Raw genomic sequence first — 27736 nt, forward strand, 5'->3', positions numbered from 1 at the left:
AGCCCAGAAATCTCATATTAGGGCATTTTCATAACATTGTTTTTGTTTTTTGTTTTTTTAAACCTCTGTTCCTTCAAATCTCTACCATCTGGCTTCATATTAAAGCGGATTACTATTTTTTTTCATAAACCGGGCATAACATGGCAGAGTCATGTGATCTAGACAAGTGCAGGACTCAGGACGTGTCTCTGCCTGTTGAAGGCAACCAAGCTATTTTTTCTGATGTACACACACACACACTTTTACCTGGAAGTACCTGAAGATCCTGGGTGGAGAAGGATAGAGGACGTTGAAGGAGCAAGTCTGAAGTGCGTAAGACTTTAGAATTTTAGATTTTAGAATAACAGAGTTGGAAGGGACCTCGGAGGTCTTCTAGTCCAACCCCCTGCTCAGGCAGGAAACCCAACACTACTTCAGACAAATGGTTGTCCAATCTCTTCTTAAAAACTTCCAGTGTTGGAGCATTCACAACTTGGGTTTGACCAGTCTAAAGGAAAGAAGGACTGGGGGGGGAGGGGAGAGATGACATGAAAGCAGAATTCCAGTATTTGAGGGGCTGCCAAAAAGAAGAGGGAGTCAACCTATTTTCTAAAAAACAGAAGGCAAGGCAAGAAACGACGGATTGAAACTCATCAAGGAGAGAAGCAACCTGGAATTAAGGAGAAACTTCCTAACACTGAGGGCAATAAACCGGTGGAACAGAAGTTGCCTCCAGGAGTTGTGGGGGCTCCATCACTGGAGGTTTTTAAGAAGAAACTGGACAGTCATTTATCTGAAATGGTAGAGATTTTCCTGCTTGGAAAATCTCCAGCTCTATTCTATTCTAAAGAATTGTCACATCAGACTACGTGCAAAGGAGACTCTTTATAAAAGTACCACTTTATAAATAGAATAGAATAGAATAGAATTCTTTATTGGTCAAGTATGATTGGACACACAAGGAATTTGTCTTGGTGCATACGCTCTTGGAGTACATAAAAGAAAAGATACATTCGTCAAGAATCATAAGGTACAACACTTAATGATATTCATAGGGAAACAGTCAATATAAATCTTAAGGATACCAGCAACAAGGTTACAGTCATACAGTCATAAGTGGGAGGAGATGGGTGATAGGACCGATGAGAAGATTAATAGTAATGCAGACTTAGTGAATAGTTTGACAGTGTTGAGGGAATTAGTTGTTTAGAAGAGTGATGGCGTTCAGGAAAAAACTGTCCTTGTGTCTAGTTGTTCTGGTGTGCAATGCTCTATAGGTCATTTTGAGGGTAGGAGTTGAAACGGTTTACGTCCAGGATGTGAGGGGATCTGTAAATATTTTCCTAGCCCTCTTTTTAACTTGTGCAGTATATAGGTCCTCCATGGAAGGCAGGTTGGTAGCCATGTTTTTTTCTGCAGTTCTAATGATCCTCTGAAGTCTGTGTCTGTCTTGTTGGGTTGCAGAGCCAAACCAGAGAGTTATGGAGGTGGAGATGACAGACTCCATAATTCCTCTGTAGAACTGGATCAGCAGCTCCTTGGGCAGTTCAAGCTTCCTGAGTTGGCGCAGAAAGAACATTCCTTCTTGTGCTTTTTTGATGATGTTTTTGATGTTGGGTGTCCATTTTAGGTCGTGAGATATGGTAGAACCTACAAATTTGAAGGCCTCTACTGTTGATACTGTGTTGTCTGGTATTGTGAGAGGTGGAAGTATGGGAGGGTTTCTCCTGAAGTCTACCACCATTTCTACGGTTTTGAGTGTGTTCAGTTCCAGATGGCTCCAGTCGCACCACGAGGCTAGTTGTTCAACCTCCCGCCTCTATGTGGATTCATCGTTGTCTCCAATGAGACCGATCACTGTAAAACCTTAGTAAGACCAAACACCTGGAACACTGTGTCCAGTTTTGGACACAGGCAGTTCTTCCCATCTTTCTGGTTCCCACAGTTTGCTTTGACCCTTCCAAAACAATCCTCCCCTTTGTCCTAAGATGGTCTCAACCTATGACTCAGCTGAGTCACCTTTTTATGAATCTGGACACGTTTGGAGAGAGATAAAGGAAAATGGAGCCACGTGCAGTCAATTAAAAAGTTACAATCCTTTAAAAATAGATTTCCTCATTTAAGACATTGATTTTTCTGTTTGAATCCCGTTTTCCCATGTCAGCGGAAAATTGCACTGCCCTCAAACAGAGGCTGGCATTCAGACTGCCCTTTAAACTGATTGTAATGGGGACACCTTGATTAACGAAGCAGACACAGATAACAAGATGGAAGCTTGCATTTCAAGGGCTGTGGGGAAAGGGCCACTTCATCATAAAGTAGGGAGGAAAGCAAACCAGGATTGGCCACAAGTCTGTAGAGAATCTCCGTCATCCAGGTCAGGGTTGTCCCAAAGGTGCTTTTTCAGGAGGCAACTGGACTTTCTGGTTTTTTCTTTTGAAGACATTTCACTTCTTATCCAAGAAGCTTCTTCAGTTCTGGCAGGATAGTGGGGAATGGAAGGATTTATATTCCCTGTAGACAGCTGGTCATTTGCATCGTTTTGATGGGTCGTTGAAAGAGGAAAAATTGCAGACTACAAGAACCAGGAGCAAAGGTGACCCTGAGGACACAGAGAAACCTCCAAGTGGCCTAAACGACCCTCTCAAAGGATGCAAATGACCAGCTATCTGCAAGGAATATAAATCCTTTCATTCCGCTCCATCCATCCAGAGCCGAAGAAGCTTCTTGGATGAGAAGCGAAACATCTTCAAGAGAAAAAAACCAGAAAGTCCAGTTGCCTCCTGAAAAAGCACCTTTGGGACAAGACGGAGCAGAAGACCTGCTGAGCAGAAGACTTGCTGAGCACATTGTAAGCCACCCTGAGTCTCCGGAGAAGGGCGGCATATAAATCAAATTAAAAAAAAAAAATGACCGAGGCTAGCAGAGTAAGAGTAGGGGGATCCTTACCTGGCAAGTGTCGATCCCTCCTTCCTCATAGCCAGCACACAAGGTGTGGGGGCTCATCGCCCCATTGTACCAATCGCTGCTGTTGCATTTCTGGGTGTCCAAGATGTTCAGTTTGGCTTCCTGCAAGACATCGGAGGTCCTCACACCTCCGAGTAGATAAAGGAAGTGGATTAATTTGGCTTCTGCCACCTGGTGGAGGCTCACACTTCCTCCCTTCCCAACACCCCCTGCCCCACATTCCTTAAGAACCAAGAACAAGACCCCCACAGGTGTCCAAAGGACAATAACTCTTTACGAAGCCTCCGTAAGGCCACAGCTGGAATACAGCGTCCAGTTTTGGTCAGCAAAATTATGAAAAAGATGCTGAGTCTTTGGAAAAAGTGCAGAGAAGAGCAACTAAGAGGATTAAAGGTGGACAGTGATTAATGTTTACATGTATTTATATGTTAGGATGTAGGTACATACATAGGTAAGGGATGCAGTGGCTCAGGGGTTAAGACACTGAGCTTGTCGATTGAAAGGTCGGCAGTTCAGCAGTTCAAATCCCTAGTGCTGCGTAATGGGGTGAGCTCCCGTTCCTTGTCCCAGCTTCTGCCAACCTAGCAGTTCGAAAGCACGTAAAAATGCAAGTAGAAAAATAGGGACCAGCTTTGGTGGGAAGGTAACAGCGTTCCGTGTGCCTTTGGTGTTGAGTCATGCTGGCCACGTGACCATGGAAACGTCTTCAGACAACGCTGCCTCTTTGGCTTTGAAACGGAGATGAGCACCGCCCCCTAGAGTCGGGAATGACTAGCACAGATGTGCAAGGGGAACCTTTACCTTTACCTTTATATACATATGTATGTATGTATATAGCACATCTATATGTCTGTTATGTATGTGTGCACTTTTGAGACCAGGCAACAGCATTTCATTATTAATGTGTGCCAGTGTGCCTAAGGAAAAAAATGACAATAAATATTATCTTAAAGGTTATTTTATCTAAAGACCTGTAGACTAAAACATATGAGGAACGGTTGCAGGATTTTGGGTTTGGCTACTCTAGAGAAAAGGACAAGGGGGGACACGATATCAGTGTTCCTGTATTTCTGGGGCTGCCACAAAGAAGAGGGGATTGGCTGATTCTCCAAGGCACTTGAAGGCAAGAGAAGAAGCCATGGATGGAAACCCATCAAGGAGAGAAGCAACCTGGAATTAAGGAGAAACAATGAGAATAATTAACCAGTGGGACAGTTTCCCTTCAGAAGTTGTGGGTGCTCCATCACTGGCGGCTTTTAAGAAGAGATGGACAGCTACTTGTCTGAAGTGATCTAGGGTCTTCTGCTTGATCAGGAGGTTGGAGACCTCCCAATGTCCCTTCCAGCTCTATTCTGGTGATAACTTATCATTGGAGGGGAGTAGAAGGAGGCAGGTCACAGTATGAGCTAAAACTTCATAACATCTCTACATCTTCTCAAAATTGCAGGATCTAACTAGAAGAGACTCCCTCCCCCCTCCCTCACACACACACACACACACACACGCAAGCAGCATAGCCTGCATGCAATGAAGGATAACCTTTGGTTAACTCTTGTTCTGTAAAACCTGAAGGGAGCGGAGTAAGTAAATATTGGCTGCTTCAGCAGAAAAGGAAAGCTCGTTAGGAACTCAGCAATCTATGCCCTGCAGGGTTTGCCAAGGGCTCCTTTGGCCCTCCGGAAGTCCGTCTCCTTACTGTTTTCAGCCGTGATTCCCCAGCCTGTAGCAAAGCAGCTGGTGAAGTTGGTTTCGGAGCCCATGGTGACCCGAGGCAAGCAGGCCGGTTGCACGTAGTCATTGAACGTCACTGGGCTGTCCAGCTTGATCAGCGCGATGTCGTTTTCCTCCGTGAGGGGATTATAATCTTGATGGAGGACCACTTTGCTCACGGTGTGTGTCTGCACGTCATCTGGCAGCTTGGAGAGATCGGTGGCTCCCACCACAATCCGCCAAAGATGCAACGAGCTGCAGAAAATCAGAGCGCAGTTAGTAGGAGACCCACTGGAACAGGGGTGTCAAAGTCCATTTCATTGAGGGCCGCATCAGGGTTGTGTTTGATCTCGGGGGACCAGGGGGGACGGCATGGCCAGGGTGGGCATGGCCAGCTCGATGTCACTCATTGAGGCTCCGTTTTCAGCCACGACGGCCTCCTGCAGCCCTCTGCCACTGAAAACAGAGCTCGGGGAGGCTGCACGCAGCCCATTTGGGCTCTGTTTTCAGCCATGATGGCCTTCTGCAGTCTTTTTCCAGAGAAAACAGAGCTCAGGGAGGCCACATGGGGCCCACCTGGGCTCTGTTTTCACTGGCAGAGGCAGCAGGCCAGTCCTTTGCTGTTTCTAGGGTGGGCCCGTGGGCCAGATCTAAGCACCCAGCGGGCTGCATCCAGCCCACGGGCCTTCAGTTTGACACCCGTACATATCTGCATGTGATGCACCTGGTGAAGGAGTGGGGGGAATCTTAGGAGCACCCCAGTTTCCCAGGGTAGATCCAGCACATTCCAGGGTGGGGCCCAAGACAAGAGGCTGCACAATCCTGAGCTGGATGGGGAAGGGGAGAAGAGGTTAGGGTACCCACACCCTGAAATCTGTCAGGGTATATCTAGCAAGTTAGAAGGTTATAACTTTACTCTGGCGAGATTCTGTCCATTAGGTCTAAGCAAATAAAGGATGCAAAGGATCAGGATCATATACGAAGTTGCAGTTCTGAAAGGATTTATTGTTCAAGCCTATATAACTTAAGAATCTAGAGTTCAATAGTAAATTGGTGTAGATAACAGTCAACAGAATTTAAGAAGGATTCGACTTGGATCATTTGCGGCAATGTTAACAACTCTAAGCTAATGATACACTTAACTCCATCCCCTGCCTCTGCCTCTTCTTCTTCTATATCCACTACATCCAGTCAGTCTCACAGGTGTCAACTTCAAACTAGCAACTTTATTGTTCACTGACTATAATACAGGAATCTTCCCAAACTGGCATTTTTCACATGGGAACAACCAGATAAGGGTCTCAGGCATTCAAGGGGGTGAAAGTCAGACTTCTCCCCCTTGTGTTTATGTAGTGAGTCTGGGCTGATTCTTCACTTAAGCCCTCCTCCCAACCAGGATGGTGGCTCTCCAACACGCTCAACTGGGTTTCGTTGGGCCATCTTTGCATTTGGGTCTGACACTGCAAAGGAAGGAGAGCACCGTTCCCTGGATTGAGGCCAAAAGAAGAAGAAGATAAGACTTATTGGGCCACAAATAAGAAAGAGCACCACTGTGCTGTGTCCCAGGGAGAAAATATGTTGTTCTTATGTTTGTTTTATGTTTTATGTTTTATTTGATTTGTATACCGCCCTACTCCTGAAGGACTCAGGGCGGTGAACAGCCAAGCAATAAAATACATAAACACAAAAATTTAAAAAACCAGTTAAAATCAAATTAAATCATTATTGGCCCAGACAAATTAAAACACCCCAATAATTTAAGAACAGATTTAAAATTTATATATTAAAAGAGGGAGGAGATTAGGCCAAGCCTGCTTGATGGAATAAAAGAGTCTTCACAGCGCGGCGGAAGGTGCGCAGATCCGGGATCCTCCGTATCTCTGGGGGGAGCTCATTCCAGACGGTAGGTGCCCCCACAGAGAAGGCTCTCCCCCTAGGGGTCGCCAGCCGACATTGTTTGGCTGACGGCACCCGGAGGAGTCCCTCTCTATGAGAGTGTACTGGCCGGTGGGAGGCTATTGGTGGTAGTAGGCGGTCCCGTAGATAACCAGGTCCTAAGCCATGGAGCTTGGTTCCCAGTCCGTTTTATGGGAGGATGGAGGCCCTGAAGAGAAATCCTGTGTAGATACCCCACCTGGATTTTGTTAGGTATCCGATGGAACAGAGAGAAAATGGGATGGTCTTTGAGGTTGATGGGAGCCCTCTGGGAAAGGTCAAGTCAAGGTTTCAGGGATTTCAGGAATTGCTACCCTTAATTTAGGGTGAAGTAACAGAATCTAGAAAACCTGGGGTTACCTTCAGTTTCTTTCTCACGCTTCCTTCAAACTCTGGACTGTGCAATCTTTATTTGAAAGTCCATCCTGAATGGCTCACTTCTTCCTATCCCAAAGTCAACTCCATATTCCTCTAGCCCAGCCTCTGAAGACACCACGCTGAAGGCTGATTAGGTTATGTACGTGCCCAGAAAGATCATATATTCCTCACCCAGGACTGACGCCTCAATAGGTCAATATTATTTGTTAAATTTATATCTCCCCAATGACTGACTCTGGGGGTTTACCCGGGGACAGCCTCACCAGCCTCTTCGTTACAGAGACCCAGCCAGATGCCAACTTTGTACACACCTCTTCTTTGTCTTGAAGCAATGAGCCGCGGTGAGGACCCAATGCTCGGCCAGGAGGGATCCCCCACACGAGTGCCGAGGTCCGTTGGAAGAGGGGATCTGGATGCTGACAAGCCAAGGCCACATTCCTGGCATGGCGTCGACACCACCCACAATCCGCACATTTCTGCCATGCTTGGGCGCCAAGGGCCGCTTCCCGCAGGCTGAAAGGGAAACAGAGAAATGAGTCAGATTGAGGCTAAGACAATCCCATCCTAGCTGTGTGGAACTGTCAGAGCAAAACTTGGTAGAAGCCACCAAACCATCATGGGATTGCATGGCATGGCTAGTCTAGTGAAGAGAAGGACCAGGGGAGACAGGATAGCAGGGTTCCATGAGCGGCTGCCGCAGAAGGGAGGGGGGGTCAAGCTATTTTCCAAAACACCAGAAGGCCAGGCAAGGAATGATGGATGGAAACTGAACATGGAGAGATTCAACCTAGAAATAAGGAGGAATTTTCTGACAGTGAGAGCAATCAACAGATGGAACAGAAGTTGCCTTCAGAAGTTGTGGGAGCTTCATCACTGGAGGCTTGCAAGAATAGACTGAACTGGCATCGGTCAGAAACAGCATAGGGTCTCCTGCTTGTGTGAGGGGTTGAACTAGAAGACCTACAAGGTCCCTTCCAACCAGTGGTGGGTTTCAATTTTTTTTAGTACCAGTTCTGTGGGTGTGGCTTGGTGGGCGTGACTTGGTGGGCATGGCAGGGGAAGGTTACTGCAAAATCCCCATTTCCTCCTGATCAGCTGGGACTTGGGAGGCAGAGAATAGATGGGGGGACAGGGCCAGTCAGAATTTTTACTACCGGTTCTCCGAACTACTCAAAATTTCCACTACCGTTTCTCCAGAACTGGTCAGAACCTGCTGAAACCCACCTCTGCTTCCAACTCTGTTAATCTGTTAAATTCACATATCCAATAGTATTGGAAACATCTCCAACTAACATCTCAAACTTCGGTTTGAGATGCAGACAACACAGGCTGCCTGTGCCAACAGTGAAGGGACAGAGGGCAGAAAACATCCTGCAGCCAAGAAGGCCCCATACCCATTTGCACCACTCAGGTGATGCAAATGAGGCGTGTTGTGTTTTTTTAAGCAACTGTGAAGCCCTCTGGGTGGGTGATTCACAGCCCACAGCACACGTGGTTGCTAGAGGTAGCAAACCTGAACTCTGGATCTGGAATTAAAAGTCTTAAGTAACAACTGAACTTAATAAGATAATTAACCTGAGCTGCATTTAAGGGTACCTCAAGCAGCAACACGACTGCTCTTGGCACTGAGACAATCTGGGCACAAAATTGTTGTGTTTGGTCTTTTTCTGATTTTAGAGGATGGTTAGATCAGGTAAGAATGTTTTAATATTTGTATTCTATGTTTTTTATCTTGGCTGTACACCGCCCTGAGTCCTCAGGGAGAAGGGCGGTATATAAATTCGAAATTAAATTAAATTAAATTAAAAGAACCTTTGATGGGTCCTCTTTGGTTCTCCCCAGTTCCCACATCTGCGTCCCAAGGATATTGAGAAGTCCCAGCTGGACTTAAAACAGGACCCTACCGGGCAGTCAACATTGTGTGGGCCTCAATGTCCTCCTCCTCCTCCTCCTCCTCCTCCTCCTCCTCCTCCTCCTCCTCCTCCTCCTCCTCCTCCAGACTCTACTCACTCTCTGGATTGTAGCCCTGTGTCCCCCACAACTGCAACAAGACCACGATTGGCAGGAGCAGCCCTGGCTGGGTCTCCATCCCCAGCTATGGTCCTTGGCATCTGTTCCCCATTGTTCAAGTCGTGCCACAGCAGGGAGATGTCGACATCAGTGGGTTCTCCTTCTGTGTTGCTAGGAGACGGGTCTGGCCCTGGTTCATGAGGGCAGGCTGGAAGGAACGGGCCACTCAACCACTCCTAGCCCAGACTCGTGGCCTTCAGCGTGGGAAGAGCTCCTTGGGTGAAGTCAACCCTGTCTTGGATTCACACAGCACCTGCCATAATGGTGGCCCCAAAGAACTACTTAGAAGATGGCTGGTGGTCATGGCAAAGCTGGTGGAATGTCTACACACAATAGAGCGAGGCTGACTGGGGAATTCTGGGAATTGAAGTCCACAACTCTTAAAGTCGCCATGTTTGAAACCTATTGCGATAGAGCTTCTAGAAGCTTGAAGATCTTCTGCGAGGGGTTCTTTATAGATCTCTTGCTAAAAGATCTTCTTCTACAGAGTCCACCAATCAAGGACTTAAAATTGGAGGAAATGCTACTTCACACGTGTAGGTAGTCTTTGACTTACAACAGCTCATTTAGTGATGGTGCAAAGTTATAATGGCATGGAAAAAAGTGACTTATGACCGTTCACAGTTATGACAGTTGCAGTATCCCCATGGTCACATGAACAAAATTCGGACGCTTGGCAACTGATTCATATTTATGACCGTTGCAGTGTCCCGGGGTCGTGTGATCCCCTTTTATTTATTTATTTATTTATTTTATTTTATTTATATACCGCCCTTCTCCCGAAGGACTCAGGGCGGTGAACAGCCATAATAAAACAGTGTACAAAATAGAATTTAAAAGCAGATTAAAATAATTAAATCATAGGCCGAATTTAAAACTCTCATTTAAAACCAATTTTAAAACCCCATTAAAACCAAATTAAAACCATTTATCCCATCAGAGCGGCTTGCTGGAATAACAGGGTCTTCACTGCACGAAGGAAGGCACGGAGATCGGGGATCCTTTGTATGTCCGGGGGTAATTCATTCCAGAGGGCAGGGGCCCCCACAGAGAAGGCTCTCCCCCTGGGGGTCGCCAGTCTACATTGTTTGGCTGATGGCACCCTGAGGAGGCCCTCTCTATGTGAGCATACCGGTCGGTGGGAGGCAATCGGTGGCAGAATGCGGTCTTGTAGATAGCCAGGTCCTAAGCCATGGAGCGCTTTAAAGATGGTAACCAACACCTTGAAGCGCACCCGGAAGACCACCGGGAGCCAGTGCAGCTCGCGCAAGAGGGGTGTTACATGGGAGCAACGGGTCGCCCCCATTATTACTCGTGCGGCCATATTCTGGACCAGTTGGAGCCTCCGGGTGCTCCTCAAGGGGAGCCCCATGTAGAGAGCGTTACAATAGTCCAGACGGGAAGTGACGAGGGCATGAGTGACTGTGTGCAAGGCATCCCGATCCAGAAAGGGGCACAACTGGGAAATCAGGTGAACCTGATAAAAAGCCCCCCTGGCCATGACCGTCATATGATCATCCAAAGACAGCCGTGAGTCCAGGAGGACGCCCAAGTTGCGAGCCCTCTCTGAGGGGGGTTGCGACCTTCAGACAAGCAAAGTCAGTGGAGAAACCAGAATCATTTAACAACCAAGTTATTAACTTAATAAGTACAATGACTCACTTAACAACTGTGGCAAGAAAGGTCATAAAATGGGGCAAACTCGCTTAACATTTCGCTTAGCAACATAAATGTTGGCTCCATTATGGTCATAACTCGAGGACCACCTGAAGCTAAAACGGCCTGCTTTTGAAAACTGTTTCGAGAGTTTTATTGTAGCCACGACCGCAGTACCCAACCCTTCGCCATATCAGAAACTGGTGGGAACTGATTGTGGCCGACTTCCACGGACAAAATGATCTGGATCTCAGCAAACCCAAGAGATCCTCTATGGGAAAAAGGGAGATCCTGGCTGAAGGTGTATGAACGATGAATCAGTGGGAAAATTTGCTTCTGGAAGTTGTGGCTTTTCAGAAGAGACTGGACAGCCATTGGTCTAGATTCTCCTGCTTGAGGAAGGGGCTGGACTAGAAGACCTCCAAGGTCCCTTCCAACGCTGTTATTCTGTATTCCAAGGTCCTGTAATGGCACAGCATTGGATACCATCCAGCAGGTTTGTTTGTAGTCTTGGGATTCCAAGACAGAAAGAAACGGCCATTGCGGTTTATGTCCATAAAGGTACAGATGGAACTCGACTTATAAACAGCCACGTCACAATTTAACAGCCCTGTTGCTAACTTAACAACTGCAATGATTCACTTAAGTGTGACGAGAAAGATCGTAAAAAGGGGCAAGGCTCACTTAACAACTGTTTATTTACAGAAATGTGAGGCTCAGTTGAGATTGTAAATTGAGGACTGTGGTTGTCAGTCAAGAACTATAAACTTCAGTTAACTGAAGAAAGAACGTTAAACATAGAAGGTTATGATTTGTTATATGGATGGCATGCTTATTTGTTATATGAAAAAAAAGTGGATAAAGTGTTTAAGGGTCATATACTCAGAAATGTGTTGTTGAGGGTTTGGAAAAAGTACCAATATAAGCTAAACTATAAGATACCCATATGGGCAAATCCCAGACATGTAATAGAAAATATAAGTATAGAGCAAAAAACAGAGGTGATTACTTATAAAGAGCTTCTTTTCTTGGAAAGGGGTAAATTGCAATTGAAATCTTTAGATGAATTAAAAGAAGAAGGGATAATTTATACTTGGTTTCAGTATGGTCAGCTTCAAGCTAGATGGAGGGAAGATCAAAAATTTGGTGTTATGCAAAATGAGGAAAATCTGGTGAAACAGATTAGAGATCAAAGCCAGATGCATATTAAAAGGTTGTATAATGCATTATTGGAAATAGATTCAGAAACGGAATTGGTTAAGGATTGTATGATAAAATGGGCACAAAACTTTCAGGAACCAGTGATGATGGAAACGTGGGAAAAGATTTGGGTCAGAAATGTTAAATTTACGCAAGCACAAAATTTGAGAGAGAATTTTTATAAAATGTTTTATAGATGGCACTTAGATCCTAAAAAATTATCATATATGTACTCTAATTTGCAAGCTAAATGTTGGAGATGTGAATGTAATGATGCAACCTATTATCATATATGGTGGACCTGTAAGAAAATCAAAGCATTTTGGATAAAAATTTGGTGGGTGATGCAGAATATTCTGAAAAGAAGGTTGAAATTTACTCCTCAATTGTTCCTATTGGGTATAACTACGGACTGTACAGTATCAGAGACTAAATTGATTTTGAATTTAATATCAGCAGCTAGGCTGTTGGTAGCGCAATATTGGAAGGACTCTTTGCCTACTATTGAAGAGTGGATACTGAAAGTAACAAACCTAGCAGAAATGGCGAAAATCTCAGCGTACCTGAAGGACCACAGACAAGAAAGATACGTATCGGAATGGAGAAGATGGATTGATTATATTCAAAATAAGTATCAGACAAGAAAATATCAAATAGCTTATGAATGAACGTTAAGTATTAGAAGTATTATGTTATCTACAGTGGAGTTAAGGTTTCGGGGGGGGGGGGAGTTAGTAGTCTGAGGATAAGTAGGTTAATCTAGTTTATGATTGTTAAATGAAACACCTTGTATTTTGCTCTGGGAAGTCTGGGGGGGAGGGTGGGATGAGGGGAGGGAAAGGGTGGGGGGAATATGGGGGGGGAGAAAATTTTTGTTTTTTGTAAAACTTTTCAATAAAAAAAAAAGAACTACAAACTTCACTGTGGTTTAAGTCAAGGACTGGTACCTGTAACTGTATTACAGTTAATACAGTTTTAATAATAAAATAATATATTTCTTGATTCACAATTGTGATTGAGTCAGTAATTATGGTCCTATTATTATTTTATTTATTTATTGAATTTCTATACCGCCCTACTCCCGAAGGACTCAGGGCGGTGCACAGCCATGAAATAAAACACATAAATATACAAAATTTAAAATCGAATAAAATGAATTAAATAAATTTGGCTGAATTAAATTTAAGATACCCATATTTTAAATACTATGCTGGTCCTATGCTGTGCTGGTTGTTAAAGCAGGTCATCGCATGAATCATCATCATCTTTTAACAATCCCTGGTGGGGTGGAGTCTGGGCACCTGAATGGAGCTAGCAGTGTTTACTGGCCAGATGCCCTTCCTGTCACCCATGAGGAGTTATATTCTCATTGTGCCCAGAGAGAGAAATATCTGCCTCTACCTAGAACTGAACTCACAGCTTCCTGATTGCAAAGCGAGACCTCCATCTCTAGGCCACCGCACCACTCAGGTCATCCCATGAATGATCTGATTGTGTGACTTTTTTTTCCCGATGGTTGTTAAGCAAACAGACTGTCTGCAAAGGGGTGTTTTTTACCCAGAAACCAGAAATAGGTCATGTTATGCAAACAGCCATAGAGGCAGGCCAGTTGGGAGCCCCCAAAATGGGATCCTGCGAGCGCAGGTGGGGGGCAACCGCTGGAACTTTGAATCTGGGTCGTCAGTACTTTTTGGAGAAGGTCCATCATAACTTTGAACGGTCGCTAAGAGAGTGGTCATAACTCAAGGAATTCAATTTCAATTTCAATTTCAATTTCATTCAATTTATATGCCACCCCTCTCCGAAGATTCAGAGTGGCATATACAGGAATACCTGTGTCTGAAAAAAAAAACACCATATTGCATATTTAAGAAATCAAGAATTTATTTTCCAAATACAGAAAAATCACACGGGACTTCTCTTTGTCATAATGTCCACAGTTTAAACTTTTTTTTTTAAAAAAAAATTAAAATTAAACTTCAAATTAAACAATTAGCATTTTGGGATCTTTGAAGAAAGCAGCAGAAAGAAACCCAACATCATAGATGTCAATGCCTGGGCTGTCCCTTAGGGCTTTTTAAAAGTGCTTTTGTTAGACATAATCCTAGGAATTTTGGAAGAGCCTTCCAGGGGGAAGAGGGGGTAGCAGCAAATTAAGAAAAGAGGGGAAAGTTAGTTGGGAACCTTCTCTGAGCTTGTAATAAAGCGTAATAAAACGCTTCCAAACGTTTTATTACCAGGCGAGGTGACACCTTCAGTGGAGTATAGGGGGTGTCAGTGTTGATATTCTCTGCTTCTAAGGGCCTCGTGTGGCCAGTAGGTCTAGTGATGGGAGGTCACGTCAGGTAAGGGTCACATTACGTGAGGGTCTTTTGATGGGTCAAGGGATCGATCTCTAGACCCAGGCAACCCCAATATCAAATCTAATCAATAAATAAGAAATCAAGAATGGCCAATATAGGTGGGATCTTGCTGAGGTCCCACTGGGCCAAGGACTCAAGGGGGGCCATCACAGACGTGACTCAATTGAGAAACGGGGCATGTTCACTCAAGGAAGAAGCTCCTTCTACGACGGGACCCTCCCCTGACACGACCTTCCCATCACAAGATCTACTGACCACACAAGGCCCTTACAAGCAGAAAAACACCAGCACTGACCTCCCCTAAACTCCACTGAAGATGTTACTGTCAACCCTGAAGTGAACCTGGCTGAAGCCGTCTTGGGTTGCCACATACGAGGGAAGGGGGGGGATTGCTAGATGTGGTTTTGTAGCCAAAACAGTAAAGCTTTCCTGTGGGAACCAAGGACATTCTCACAGGTGGCTGGCCAGGGGAGGAGCCAAGTAACCAAGCAACCAGCCAGCACCTGGGATTGGACAGCAGTGACTTGGGAGAAAGGGGAAACTTTTACTTTTTAATTCGGTGAAAGCCCCAGGAACTTTCAGAGTCGGCTTTCACCAGTTGTGCCAATATGATGTATCCAATAAAACTGTTCTTGGGGAAATTGCCTGCCTTGGAGTTCTGCTTTCTATGGGTGCCTTGCTTGGAACCCTGACAGTTACCTAGCCTGGTAATGAAACATTTGGAAACCAACCCACAACCTCAAGAGAATGAACCCCCCCAACCCTCATCCTCCACCCGAGCTACAGATATTCACCCCCATGGCAGGGGAAAAGTTATTTTACAACCTCAGAGTCCAGGCAGGCAACATGGCCAGCTTCAACCATCTCCCCATCCTAACACGCCTGTGGGTGCCCCATCCCTGGAGGTTTTTAAGAAATGATTGGACGGCCATTTGTCCAGAGTGGTACAGGATCTCCTGCTCGAGCAGGGGGTCGGACTAGAAGACCTCCGAGGCCCCTTCCAACTCAAGTTGTTTTGTTGTTACTCTCTCTCCAGCTTGATGGGGCTGCACAACCACCTCGCAAGGAAGCTGCAAATGCATTTGCTGCAGGTTGCAGAGATGGGGAGGGCTGAGGCGGCTTCCAAAGGCAGAGATTCGTGATTTCATGTCTCTTTTCCCTCTGTGTGAGTTGCCCCCTCCCCCCACCCCTGGCTCTGGACTCATCCTCACATTCCATAGAGCAGTGTTTCTCAACCTTGGTAGCTTGAAGATGGGTGGACTTCAACTCCCAGAATCCCCCAGCCAGCAACGCTGGCTGGGGGATTCTGGGAGTTGAAGTCCACCCATCTTCAAGCTTCCAAGGTTGAGAAACACTGCCATAGAGGAATCCTCGCTAGCTCTTGTCTACCTCAGCCTGGAAACTGGAGGGCTGCTTAAGCATCAACCCAGGGATGATTTCAAGAACGGTTGGCCCTGCTTTATGCCACTCTGGTAAGGCCACCTTGGAATACGGCATCCAGTTTTGGTCACCACGATACAGAAAAAGATCCCTTCAGCCTCCAACCCCGATAGTCTTTGACGGGGAAGAATGGGGCATGATCTCCATTCCTGGTGAGTTTGGAGTTTTAAAGAAGGGAAGAAATGCAGCTGCAGGAGAGACATTCTCCCCTCGCTGCTAAGAGGGGAAGGGGGGGGCACCTGGACTTCTCATCCAGCAGAAGAGGTTGCTCAGGATCACGGAACTTGCCTGTGTCAGAAAGCAAGATGGGATTAAATTTTGTTTGCCGATTTAAAAAAAAAATTGCAAAAACTCCTTGGGAGTTGTTGTGGCTCCGTTACCTGAGCCTGTGTCATCGGCAGGAGAGGACTCCGAGAGTGAAGAGGAGGAGTTGGCAAGGCCTCCCTCTCCAGGACCCTCCTCTCTGGCAATGCCTCCAGAGGACACCGAAGGCCAAGAGATAGGCCCAGAGCCAAGCACGTCCCCACAGCCACAGGTGGTCAGCGACGAAGGAGATAAGTGCTGGCTGGATCCTTGAGAGCGGCGCAGGGAGAAGTGTGCGCAGCAGAGGGGAAGGCATGCCAGAGATTAGCTGAGTCACTGGACCACACCCCACAGGATATAAAAGGGAGCGTGGTGCCGGTCAAACTTTGTGACGAACAAAGCTGAAAGCTTCCACGCCATTCTGCATTGCCAGACTTTTGCTTTAAGACTTTGCTGGAGTATCTCTGGACTTGATTAATTCCGTAATTATTGAGCTGCTTTCCTTTGATGTATCAGAAGTGGGGAGAAGTTCTCTCTCCTCTTTGTAAATAATAAACTCTTGGCAGGCAGCCACTAGGTTGTTGCCAAGTTCCGTTATCATAAGGAAAAGGATTTTGCCGGCTGGTTTGGTCTTTAACCCCTGAACGTCTGTTGGTGTGTGTGCGTGGGGTTGGGGACAGAACAGGAGTGTACTAAACCGAACCCGGCTCTTCTGCCAGGGGAAGAAGAGCAAGACGTGGGTCACGGACGGGGGGTGCGAGGAAAGAGTAGGGGGCTAAGAGCCACAGCGGCAGCAGGAGGGCTTGGGGCTGCACTGGGGGCTGCAGCACGGCTGAAGCGAGGGGTCGATCCCCAAGGCCAGCTGGCTTTCCCCAAAGGTCATGTCCTGGTCAAAGGCAGCTTTCAGCAGGCGGGCCTCCTTAAGGACCTTCAGGATCCCGGGCTTCTGGGCCCCGGCTGGCAGGAGGTTGTAGTTCTCCGCAGGGTCCATCTCGAGGTCAAAGAGCAAGGGGGGCTCCTGTGGGGTGAGAGCAGTGAAGCCGCTGCAGGCCCGATCAGGGGTCGCAGCGCTTGCGAAGGCTCCTGGAGATCGAAAGAGAGACGGGAGGCTGGTTGGGTATGGAGCGTTTTATGGCGCATGGGCTTTGTGGTTATCTTTTTAATATTGTAAACCACCCAGAGGTAGGATGGGTGGCAAATAAAGAGAGAGGGGGGGGTGAAAGAGAGAAGGATGAGAGAGGAATGGGGGAGGGAGGGGGAGAAAGAAGGATGAGAGAGGAGAGAGAAAGATGGGCGAGAGCGAGGGGGGAGAGAGAAGAATGAGAGGGGAGAGAGAAAGGGAGAGAGAGGGATGAGAGGGGGAGAGGGGAGGAGGGAGAGAGGGATGAGAGGGAAGAGAGAGGAGAGAGCGAGGGGGGAGAGGGAGGGGAGAGAGAAGGATGAGAGAGGGGAGAGAAAGATGGGAGAGAGAGAAGGATGAGAGAGGGGAGGGAGGGAGAGAGGGATGAGAGGGGGAGGGGGAAGAGAAAGGGATGAGAGAGGGAAGAAAGAGGGATGAAACAGGGGAGAGAGAGGGGAGAGAAATGAGAGAGAGAATCTATCTATCTACCCATCTTTCCATCTGTCTCTGTTTCTGCCTCCCTGCCTGCCCATCTCTCCATCTCCATCTCTATCTCAGGACTGGAAGTTTCACTCCTGACCACTTTAGGCAGGCAGCAAAGAACCGGTTGCCAGTTTGCTCCCAATTCAAGGAGTTGGTTGTGACATTTGAAGCCCTTTGTGGCCTGGGACCCAGGTATCCAAGGAACCATCTTGCCCCAGTGGTTCTGGCAGGAGAGACCTCCTGCAGACCCCGCCGGCCGAGGAATTCCGGCTGATGGGTGCCAGGAGAAGGGCCTTTCCTGCTGTGGCTCCCACCCTCGGGAACACCAGGCCCCTGGAAGTGAGATCTCCCCCAGCCTCCTGGCCTTCCAGAAGGGCCTTAAAACGCGGCTCTGCCAACGGGCTTGGGGTTCCGATGGGGGCATCCCTCCTGGAGGTAGTCAGTAGGCTAGGAAGGACATCTCACCCCCATCCCGAATATTCTGGCTTTAAACTTAATCAATCTTTGTTCATTTTGATGGCTAATGTTTTCTACGTCTGCTTTTCGGATGCGATAAGCCGCCCAGAGTCTCTTGAGAGTGAGATGGCCGGCATGAAAATCTAATCAATAAACAAAGGGCTCACCTTTGGTGAAGAAGTGGGCCTTGTACTTGCCATAGCGGACAGCAAAAACCCCACACAGCTCATCAGGAGCTGACGGGTAGAAGAACATGGTCTGACGGGGGCTCTGTCAGAAGAATCAGACAAGACAACATCACCCTAGCCCTGATGACGTTACCTAGTTTGGTAATGAAAGGTCTGCAAGTAAACAATCAAGCTCAGAAAGCATCAGGACCCCACAGTCCTCCTCCTCCTCCTCCTCTCCAAAACCCCCACTCCCTTCTAGCACTGATGACACTACCTAGTTGGGTCATGAAACGTCTGCATGAAAGCAGCCAAGCTCAGAGAGCACCAAGGACCCCAGTTCTCCTCCTCTTTCCCCTTCTCCTCCCCTCCTCCCTTCTAGCACTGATGACATTACCTAGTTGGGACATGAAACGTCTGCATGAAAACATCCAAGAAGAACTGAAGAAGCTTCTTGGATGAGAAGCGAAACGTTTTCAAGGAAAAACGGAGAACTTCCCGTTGCCTCTTGGAAAAGCACCTCTGGGACAACCGTGACCTGGATGATGGAGGATCTCCATGGACATCCAAGGGCATGGAAAGCGAGGCCCTCACGGCCTCACAGCTGCCCCCCGAAGCCTACCTACCTCTCCTTTCCCGAAGAGGACGGGGCTCAGGTCATATCCGTCCAGCGTGACGTTGGGGAGACGCACCCCAGCCAGAGCAGCCACCGTGGGCAGGATGTCCAAGGTACTGGCCAGTTCATGGGTCACACCTGGCTCCAAGAGGAAGCAGTCAGGGAGGGGCTGATTGAAGGAGCACCCCCTCTGCCCCTGCCCCATGGCAAGCTGAGGTCCTCCCGTCCCACCGGCTCACCTGGCGCAATGCGACCTGGCCAATAAGCCACGGCTGGTTCCCTCATGCCCCCTTCGTAGGTCGTCCCCTTCCCACATTTGAGCAAGCCAGAACTTCCTCCTCGGCCCCCGCGCATCGTCTCGGGGCTGTCGAGAAATGGGAAATGATACTTTAGCAAACGACTTTGAACCTCAGCAGCAGTCCAGCAAGTTCTCAACAGTAAGCAATTTATAAACAGTTTTGTTTTAATCCCCAATTATTGAAAACTTTTGCCGCTCCAGCATTTATAAACTCTGGGCCTGTTTTGCAAGGTGGGGGAGGGGTGGAAACTATTATTGTTGTAATATATCTATTGGCATTCAACTGGGGGGGGCACGCAGTGGTGAAATTCAAATTTTTTTACTACCGGTTCTGTGGGCGTGGCTTGGTGGGCGTGGCAGGAAAAGGATACTGCAAAATCCCCATTCCCTCCCCACTTCAGAAAAAGGATATTGCAAAATCCCCATTCCCACCCCACTCTGGGGCCAGCCAGAGGTGGCAAATTTGCCGGCTCTCCGAACTACTCAAAATTTCCGCTACCGGTTCTTCAGAACCTGTCAGAACCTGCTGGATTTCACTCCTGGGGGGACGATATGCGTGTGTGTGTGTTTGTCTCTTTTTTTAAGTGCACAATTTCTTTAAAAAGGTTTTGTTTTTTAAGTTTGCCAAACTAGACTTCTTTGGGGGGGGGGGTTCCCCTTGAAAACGTTTCTCTTCTCATCCAAGAAGCGTCTTCTGTTCTGAAAAATTGAAGAACTTCTCCAGAACGGAAGAAGCTTCTAGGGTGAGAAGCGAAATGTTTTCAAGGAAAAAACCCAAGAAAGTCTAGTTGCCTTTTGGAAAAGCACGTCTGGGGCCCTGCCATGAGGTTCTGTTAAACTGGATTTTCTGGTGTTATAAAAACCCACCCAAGCTATGCAGAGATACTTTCGTGGCAGCAGGATTCATCACCGATGGTCAGAAAGGACTGCCTGGCCTGTGCCAACCCTTGAGGCTAAACTGACCACCTTCCTGCAGCCCTCTCTCCATTCCTGAGCCAAAGGCTGGCCCCGGCTGCACACTTACCCATTGTCGGACGTGAAAAACACCAGCGAATTTTTGTGGACCCCGGCATCCTGCAAAGCTTGCAAGAGGAAGCCGACGGTTCCATCAAACTCCAGGAGGGAGTCACCATAAGGTCCTCTAGAGGATCGGCCAGTGTAGTTTTGGCTCCCGAACTGGGGATAATGGGTATGCTGGAAAGAGGGGGGAAAGACACAACCATCAATACTGAAAGCCTCCCAGAGTCACTGACTGAGATGGGCAGCTATAGAAATTGGATGAATAGAAAAGTCTCAAAAATGATGAGGGGACTGGAGGCTGAAACATATGAAGAACGGTTGCAGGAACTGGGTATCTCTAGTTTAATGAAGAGAAGGACCAGGGGAGACAGGATAGCAGTCTTCCAATATCTCAGGGGCTGCCCCAAAGAAGAGGGAGTCAAGCTATTCTCCAAAGCCCCTGAAGGCAGGAGAAGAAGCAATGGGTGGAAACTAATCATGGAGAGAAGTAACCTGGAACTAAGGAGAAATTTCCTGACAGGGAGGGCAATTAACCAGTGCAATGGCTTGTCTTCAGAAGCTGTGGATGCTCCATCACTGGAGTCTCAAAGGTGCTTTTTCAGGAGGCAACTGGACTTTCTGGTTTTTTCTTTTGGAGATGTTTCGCTTCCCATCCAAGAAGCTTCTTCAGCTCTGACAGGATAGTAGGGAATGGAGGGATTTATATTCCTTCCACTTCCCTCCATCCAATCAGAGCTGAAGAAGCTTCTTGGATGAGAAGCGAAACCTCTCCAAAAAGAGAAAACCAGAAAGTCCAGTTGCCTCCTGAAAAAAGCACCTCTGGGACAAACCTGGAGGACGGAGAATCTCTACAGACTTCCATCACTGGAGGCCTCCAAAAAGACACTGGACAACCATTTGTCTGGAACGGCATAGGGTCTCCTGTTTGAGCAGGGGGCTGGACTAGAAGACCTCCAAGGTCCCTTCCAGCTCTCTTACACTATGATTCTATGTTGGTGTGAAAAACTGAATGACTATATGGAGACTTCTGCTTTCCAAACCCAGCAACCTAAAAGGAGCTCCAGAGCAGCCCCCGGCAGGCCCAGCCATCCCCCTCAGCAGAACGAGTGCAATGGATCCCCTAAACGGATCCCCAAATCACAGGGCAGATTCCCACCAATTCTAGGATAGGTCCCCGTGTTGCACAGAAGCTGCAACGCATCAACTAAATCCCTAAAAAAGCTCTCTAGACAGAAAGACTGCAAACATCGGCCTCCACTACAGGTAGTCCTCAAGTTAGGAGCACAGTTGAGCCCAAAATTTCTGTCGTTAAGCGAGACAGTTGTTAAGTGACCCTTTTTACGACCTTTCTTGCCACAGCTGTTAAGTGAATGGCTGCAACTGTTAAATTAGTAACACGGGTGGGTCGCCAAAGGGATCACGTGACCCATGCAACCGTCCTAAGTACGAATCGGCTGCCAAGCGTCTGAATTTTGATCACGTGACCACAGGGATGCTGCAATGGTCATAAGTGTGAAACACGGTCCTAGGTCCCTTTTTCAGCTCCCCTTGTAACTTCGGATGGTCACTAAGCGAATGGTTGCTAAGTCAAGGGCTACCTCTACCTGCAATCAGACTTCAGAGATAAAAGTTGGGACGTTTGTGAGATTGCCAAGTGTGGGAATATGGAAACTTCCAGCCCCTGTTTGATCCGCAGGGCATTTTCTGCTCAGGATCGAAGGCCAAAGAGGACTGGCTGGATCAAAGGAGCCGAGCCATAAAGTTGGAGAAGGACTTTGCTCTTGGTGTGGCTTCCGCAGGGTGTGTGTCTGTGTGTGTGAGAGAGAGAGGGGGGGAGTGAGGGGAGCAGCGGAGACAGAGAAGCAGCAACACCCCCCCCCCCAACAGAGAGGCTTCCTGTGCAGGACACCCAGGGCCCAAGGCCACCAAGCTTCCCATCGGACTCTCCAGATGAATGGAGGCCGCAGGTTGTCCTCGATTTACGAGAGTTTAGCGTCTTCGTTTTCTGTGACTCTCCCTCTTTTATGGTCCCACCAGTTCTTGCTTGCAGGCAAAGGGTATTTTTTGCAGACCTTCCAATGCACCATTATTATTATTACTACGGGTAGTCCTGGACTTACAACCCTTCATTTAATGACCACTCAAAGTGACAACCGCACTGGAAAAGGTGACTCATGACCGCCTTTCACACTCAAGGCCGTGGCAGCATCTCCAGGGTCACGTGGAGGTCAAAATTCAGACGCTTGTAAATGTGTTTATGAGAAATAAAAGTAAAAAACTTTAAAAAAAAAAAATTCAGACGCTTGCCAACTGACTCCTATTTATGACGTTCGCAGCATCCGGGGGTCACGTGATGCCTTTGGTGACCTTCTGATGAGCAAAGTCAAGGGGGAAACCAGATTCATTTAACGACCGTGTCCCCAACTTAACAACTGCACTTAACAACGGTGGCAAGCGAGGTCGTAGAATGGTGCAAAATTCACTGAGCCACAGAAATGTTGGGCTCAATTGTGGTCGTATGTTGAGGACTACCTGTATACAATGGGCTGAGGTTACCCCACCCACCCTTCCTGCTCATGCCCCCCCACCCCCCACCCCCCGCCCCAGGAGACTCACGTGGGAGGCGTAGTAGAGGAAGAAGGGCTGCTTGCGCTGGGCAGAAGCCAAGATGAAATCTCGTGCAAATGCGCTGTAGTGGCCCTCCAGGTGCGGGAAGTAAATCGGCTGCTGCACGATGCTCCGGTTCAGGAAGAGGGGGACGGGGACCACCCCCTGGTCACAGACCCCAAAGCACCGAGTGCTGGGAGGGAAGCAGGTTAGGTTCTGGCAGGGGCCCTGTGAAAGAGGCGGGAGGGGTGAGGAAGGGGAGGGCAAGGGAGGAGGCACGCAGCGGAGCCCTCCCTGCAAGCCACACGGCCCCTTCCCCTCCTCTAAGCAAGCCCCCCCTCCCTCCGTTGGGAAACTTACAGTCAGGCTAGAAGGAGGGGGCAAGGGGGCAAGTAGCCTTGAGTCTTTGCACAGCCACAGGAGGCATAAGCCTGACAACCATCACTCCCACCCTCCCTCCTCCTTCTCTTCCTCCTTCTCCTTCTTCCACCTCCTCCTCCTCCTCCTCCCCTCCCTCCTGTCTATTTGCAAAGTGTGGCGGTGTGTTTCAATCTTCTCTCTGGGGTCCTTGGTGCTCTCTGAGTTGGGTTGTTTTCTTGCAGACGTTTCATGACCCAACTAGGTATCATCATCAGTGCTAGAAGGGAAGGGATATTTAAACAGAAAGCAAGCCCTCCCCCCTCCCTTCTAGCACTGATGATGTTCCCTAGCTGGGTCATGAAAGTCCAACCCTTCTATTGGGGATTCAGACCCTTCCACCCAAGGAGATGACAGTCCCAGGGAGCCCGGAATCCCCCCCCCCATGTCACCCCTGCAGCCTCTCACCTGGTCGTGCGAGTAGGGCACCCCCAAGAAGTGGTCAAAGCCTTGGTTGGTGGGCAGGAACATGCCGTTGGGACCCAGGCCCAGATGCCACTTGCCAACCATGGCGGTGGCATAGCCCTGCTCCTTCAGCAATTCGGCCACCGTCACCTCGGCTAGCGGGAGGCCTCCCTGCGACCCGGGATAAAAGACGCCCGGATAGATGCCGGACCGGGTCTGATAGCGTCCAGTCAGGAGGGCTGCCCTGCACAGAGAGAAACGCAGAGTCCTGGACTTACCACCATTCATTGAGGGACCATTCAAAGCTGCAACGGCACTGAAAAAAGTGGCATATGACCGTTTCTTCTGAGCCAGCTCCCCAAACCCCCCAAAGCCTCTGAAGAAGGGAACTCAAAGTTTCCTTTATGAGGAGGCACCAGCAGCCCCGGCAAAAACTCTCTCTCTCGCCGCAAACTAACAAGTCCGTCCGGCAGGAAATATTTTGAAGACCTAAATTAGTTGATATCAAAAATTTGTACGGCAAGGCAAAAAGGCGAGAATAAAATTAAAAATGCTGCAAGCTCTTAAAAGTAGAGGTGGTTTTGGTCTTCCAGATTGGGAACTATATTACCAAGCATCGGCACTTTCGTGGGTGAAAGAGTGGGCTAATTTGAGGAATAAAAGGCTGTTAGCGTTGGAAGGGCATGCTCTGCCTGCCTTTCTATGGCGTGAGAAGGGCAAGATGCACCGCTACTTCCAGAGGCATGACATTAGAAATGCATTACTGCTAGCATGGACCAAAATCAAAGAACAGTATTTGAAAATGCCAGAATGTTTATCTATAATGGAGGTGTGGATATAGCCCAATGTCATAAATTTGGACAAAATTATAAGATATGAGGACATATTAAACAAAAGGGGAGAACTAAAAACAAAACAAGAACTAAAAGGATTAGGAATTGATCTATTATGGTGGCCACAGTTGCAGATAAAATCAGATATGAAAAAGATAGGCAGGAATACGGTTTTTATAATGAACCAAATGAACTGGACCAGATCTTAATGGGAACAAATCAAAAATTAATCAAGCGGATATACAGTTATTTATTGACTTTCAAGTTGGAGGAGGAACAAGTAAAGGAAGCAATGATAATTTGGGCTAAGAATTTTGGTTACACAATAGATTTGGACAGGTGGCAGAAATTGTGGAATAGAAATCATAAAATCTTACAATGTCAACAGCATGCAAAGAAAACATGGACACCTAGAGAATGCACTGCTCAACACAGAAATGGAATGTATGATATAAAAAAAATATTTTTTATTAAATCTGTCCAGCAGGGAGATGAATAGCTGCCTGCCACACCTGTTCATCTCCGCCCCCTGCCTTTTACCCCAAGAGCAAGGGTGGGACTTCGCTAGCAGCGGTGGCTCTTCCGTCCCAAGGACCGGCCCATAGATTTCCACTGTTCTCCTCTCCTCTGCCTTCTGCACATCCGGCACTAGACCCAGCTGTTCCTCCTCTTCCTCATCAGCCACCTCCAGTCCTGGGGGCTGTTGACTTTCAATCTGAGGGTTGACAAATGGCCCAGGCTCCGCCTCTGTCTCTCTCTCTGACAGCTCCATTCCCTCTTCCCCCTCGGAGCTTATGCCGTGATGCTGCCCCTGACTCCCACACCCCCTCCTCCTCCTCCTGATTCGGCTGTTGGAGGGGCCGGCGGTCAACAGACCACAACACTGTTGTTCACACTGACGACCCTTGCAGCATCCCCAAGGTCACGTGATCAAACTTTGGATGCTTGGCAACTGACTCATATTATGACGGTCGCAGTGTCTCAGGGTCACGTGATCCCCTTTTGTGACCTCCTAACAAGCAAAGTCCATGGAGAAGCCAGATTCACTTGATAACCATATAACTAACTTAGCCACTTAAAAACGGTGGCATCGAAAATTTTAAAGTGGGGCAAAAACTCACTTGACCACTGTCTCCCTTAGCAACAGAAATTTTGAACTCAATTGTGGTCGTAAATCAAAGTCTACCTGTAGATGGTTAGGTCCAATCATCCTCAGAGCCAGAGCCCAGGGAAGCCAAGAGCTGAAAGGTCTCCACCTTGGACACAGAGGGCATCTCAAGAGGTTCAGCACCTCTCTTGATGCCTGTTTCCCTTTCCCTTGGGCTTTGAGGTCAAGAGTCTGCTTCATGGACAGCCTTGAACCCTCTTGACAAAAGAGGGGCCTCAGACTCTTCTGGGGTGACTCTCGGAAGAAGAGAAGGAGACCACTCTACCTGGAAGGGCTGCAGACGGAGCTGCTGCTGTAGAAGTCCGTGAAGCGCAGGCCCTCGGCAGCCATCTTGTCCAGGTTGGGGGTGGCAGAGGTGGGATGTCCATAGCTGCCCAGGTCTCCAAAGCCCAGGTCATCCGCAAAAATCAGGACGATGTTGGGGGGTTGGTAGGCTGACCCGAGGGAGGCCAGCAGCCCCAGGGAGCACAGGGCGAGGAGCCAGGACGGAGGCAAGGCTGACATGTTGTCCAGAAGGAAGCAGCAAGCCACCAGGTCACCAACTTGAATGGGGCGCCAGAGGTCCAGCCCACAGCATGCCCCACTGCTCTCCAATCAGAGAAGTCCGGATTCAACCGTCACCGGGAGGATCTTCAGCCCGAGGCTGACTCTTCCAAGGTCTCCGGAGACCCTGCGCTCGGTCCAAGGCTGCAAAAGGAGAGAAGTCTCAGGAAAAATAGGAGAAACACCCTAGGAGAAAACAGAGCAATAAAGAAAATAATCAGTATTTCAAGAGCAGGAAGCAGCCCTGGCACTGGAAAAGCTGCTGGGAGGGGTCTAGAAATGGTTGTGTTTTTTTTTAAAGAACAGAATAAGTTCACCAACAAGCACAATGAACTCGACCGAGGAAAACAGGTTAGAACAATGGGGGCTAAGACGGAACGTTCTAGAACAGGGATCCCTACCTGATGGGTCAGACCACGTCACGCAGCATAGCTCGCCCAGCATAGCCACGATGGGAGTTGTAGTCCACCCTGGAAGTGGTGGGTTTAGCCCCCCTTGAAAAATGGAAGCCGCTGATCCGAGATGAGCCAACGGATTGCTAATCTCAAATAACACATGCAAGTCAGAGTCCCAGGGTTGGAAGGGACTTGGAGGTCTTCTAGTCCAACCCCAGGCCCCGACTGGCCTTCTTAGGCCATCTGTTATTCTGTTATCCCAGACCAATGGGAGAGGGTGAGAGCAATTGGCCAGTGGAAGAGAAATTGCCTCCAGAAGTTGTGGGAGTTTTTAAGAAGAGGCTGGACAACCATTTGTCTGACGTGGTGCAGGGCTGCCTGCTTGAGCAGGGACTAGAAGACCTCCAAGGTCCCTTCCGTCTCTCTTGTTCTATTATTTTGTAGAAAGCAAGAGCCCCTCACCCGGGGCCCTCCAAAGGTCATGGATAAGTGTCTCAGCACTACAGGGGAGTCTTCAACTTACGACCACAATTGAGCCCAAATTTTCCATAGCTAAGCAAGACAGTTGTTCAGTGAGTTTTGCCCCATTTTACAGCCTTTCTTCCCACAGTCATTAAGTGAATCGTTGCAGTTGTGAAGTTAGTTAGTAGCACGGTTGTTAAATGAATCTGGCTTCCCCGTTGACTTTGCTTGTCAGAAGGTCACAAAATGGGAACCCGGGATGCTGCGACTGTCATAAATATGAACCAATGGCCAAGCATCCAAATTTTGGTCCCGTGACCATGGGGATGCTGCAACAGTCACAAGTGTGAAAAGCAGCCATAAGTCACTTATTTTCCAGCACCGCTGTAACTTTGAACAGTCTCTAAATGTAAATGTTGTAAGTCGAGGACTACTGCACAGCTTGATCTGAATCCTGACTGCTTCTCTCTTGCTGGGAGGGAGTCTCCCCCCTCCCCCGCCACCTTCAGGGAGCGCCTCCAGATGCCTGGGCGGGTCCCCCAAAGGCCACAAAACCTCCCGGATCCCACCAGAAAGCGCTTTCCCAGCTGCGGCAGACGGAGAGCTCCTGCGGGCTGGCTCCGATGGACCCGAAGCCCCGGGGGCTGAGGAAGAGGGGCGGCTGCTTGGTCTCCCCGCGGCGCTGCTCGGCCAGGCTTAGGGCAGGGAGGGACCCCCGAGGGAAGCCCCGGAGCGCCCGAGACCC

The 27736-nt window shown here is 48.3% G+C and overlaps 1 protein-coding gene across 1 annotated transcript; it reads right to left on the reverse strand.

Annotated features, from left to right (window-relative positions):
• Positions 1–16624: 16624 nt before the first annotated feature.
• Positions 16625–26095, reverse strand: ARSA (arylsulfatase A). The gene is made up of 8 exons (XM_070947255.1): positions 25857–26095; positions 23594–23834; positions 22778–22996; positions 20166–20335; positions 19083–19207; positions 18854–18981; positions 18228–18330; positions 16625–17084 (listed from the first exon to the last, which is right to left on the reverse strand). The coding sequence occupies exons 1-8, from the start codon at positions 26093–26095 to the stop codon at positions 16777–16779; spliced, it is 1533 nt and encodes a 510-aa protein (XP_070803356.1). The 3' UTR covers positions 16625–16776.
• Between the last annotated feature and the right edge of the window lie 1641 nt (positions 26096–27736).

This window comes from Pituophis catenifer, unplaced genomic scaffold (genome assembly GCF_029215685.1).
Source record: "Pituophis catenifer annectens isolate HBS135680 unplaced genomic scaffold, rPitCat1.0.hap2 SCAF_7, whole genome shotgun sequence".
Lineage (NCBI taxonomy): Eukaryota > Metazoa > Chordata > Lepidosauria > Squamata > Colubridae > Pituophis > Pituophis catenifer.

What these genes read in the sequence shown, in the direction of transcription:
- ARSA (XM_070947255.1), bottom strand. Translation starts at nt 26,095, where the DNA reads ATGTCAGCCTTGCCTCCGTCCTGGCTCCTCGCCCTGTGCTCCCTGGGG. An exon ending in TCCGTCTGCAGCCCTTCCAG is followed by an intron (nt 23,835 to 25,856) that starts GTAGAGTGGTCT and finishes CTCTCTGTGCAG; the next exon opens with GGCAGCCCTCCTGACTGGAC. An exon ending in TTTTTCACGTCCGACAATGG is followed by an intron (nt 19,208 to 20,165) that starts GTAAGTGTGCAG and finishes ATTTCTCGACAG; the next exon opens with CCCCGAGACGATGCGCGGGG.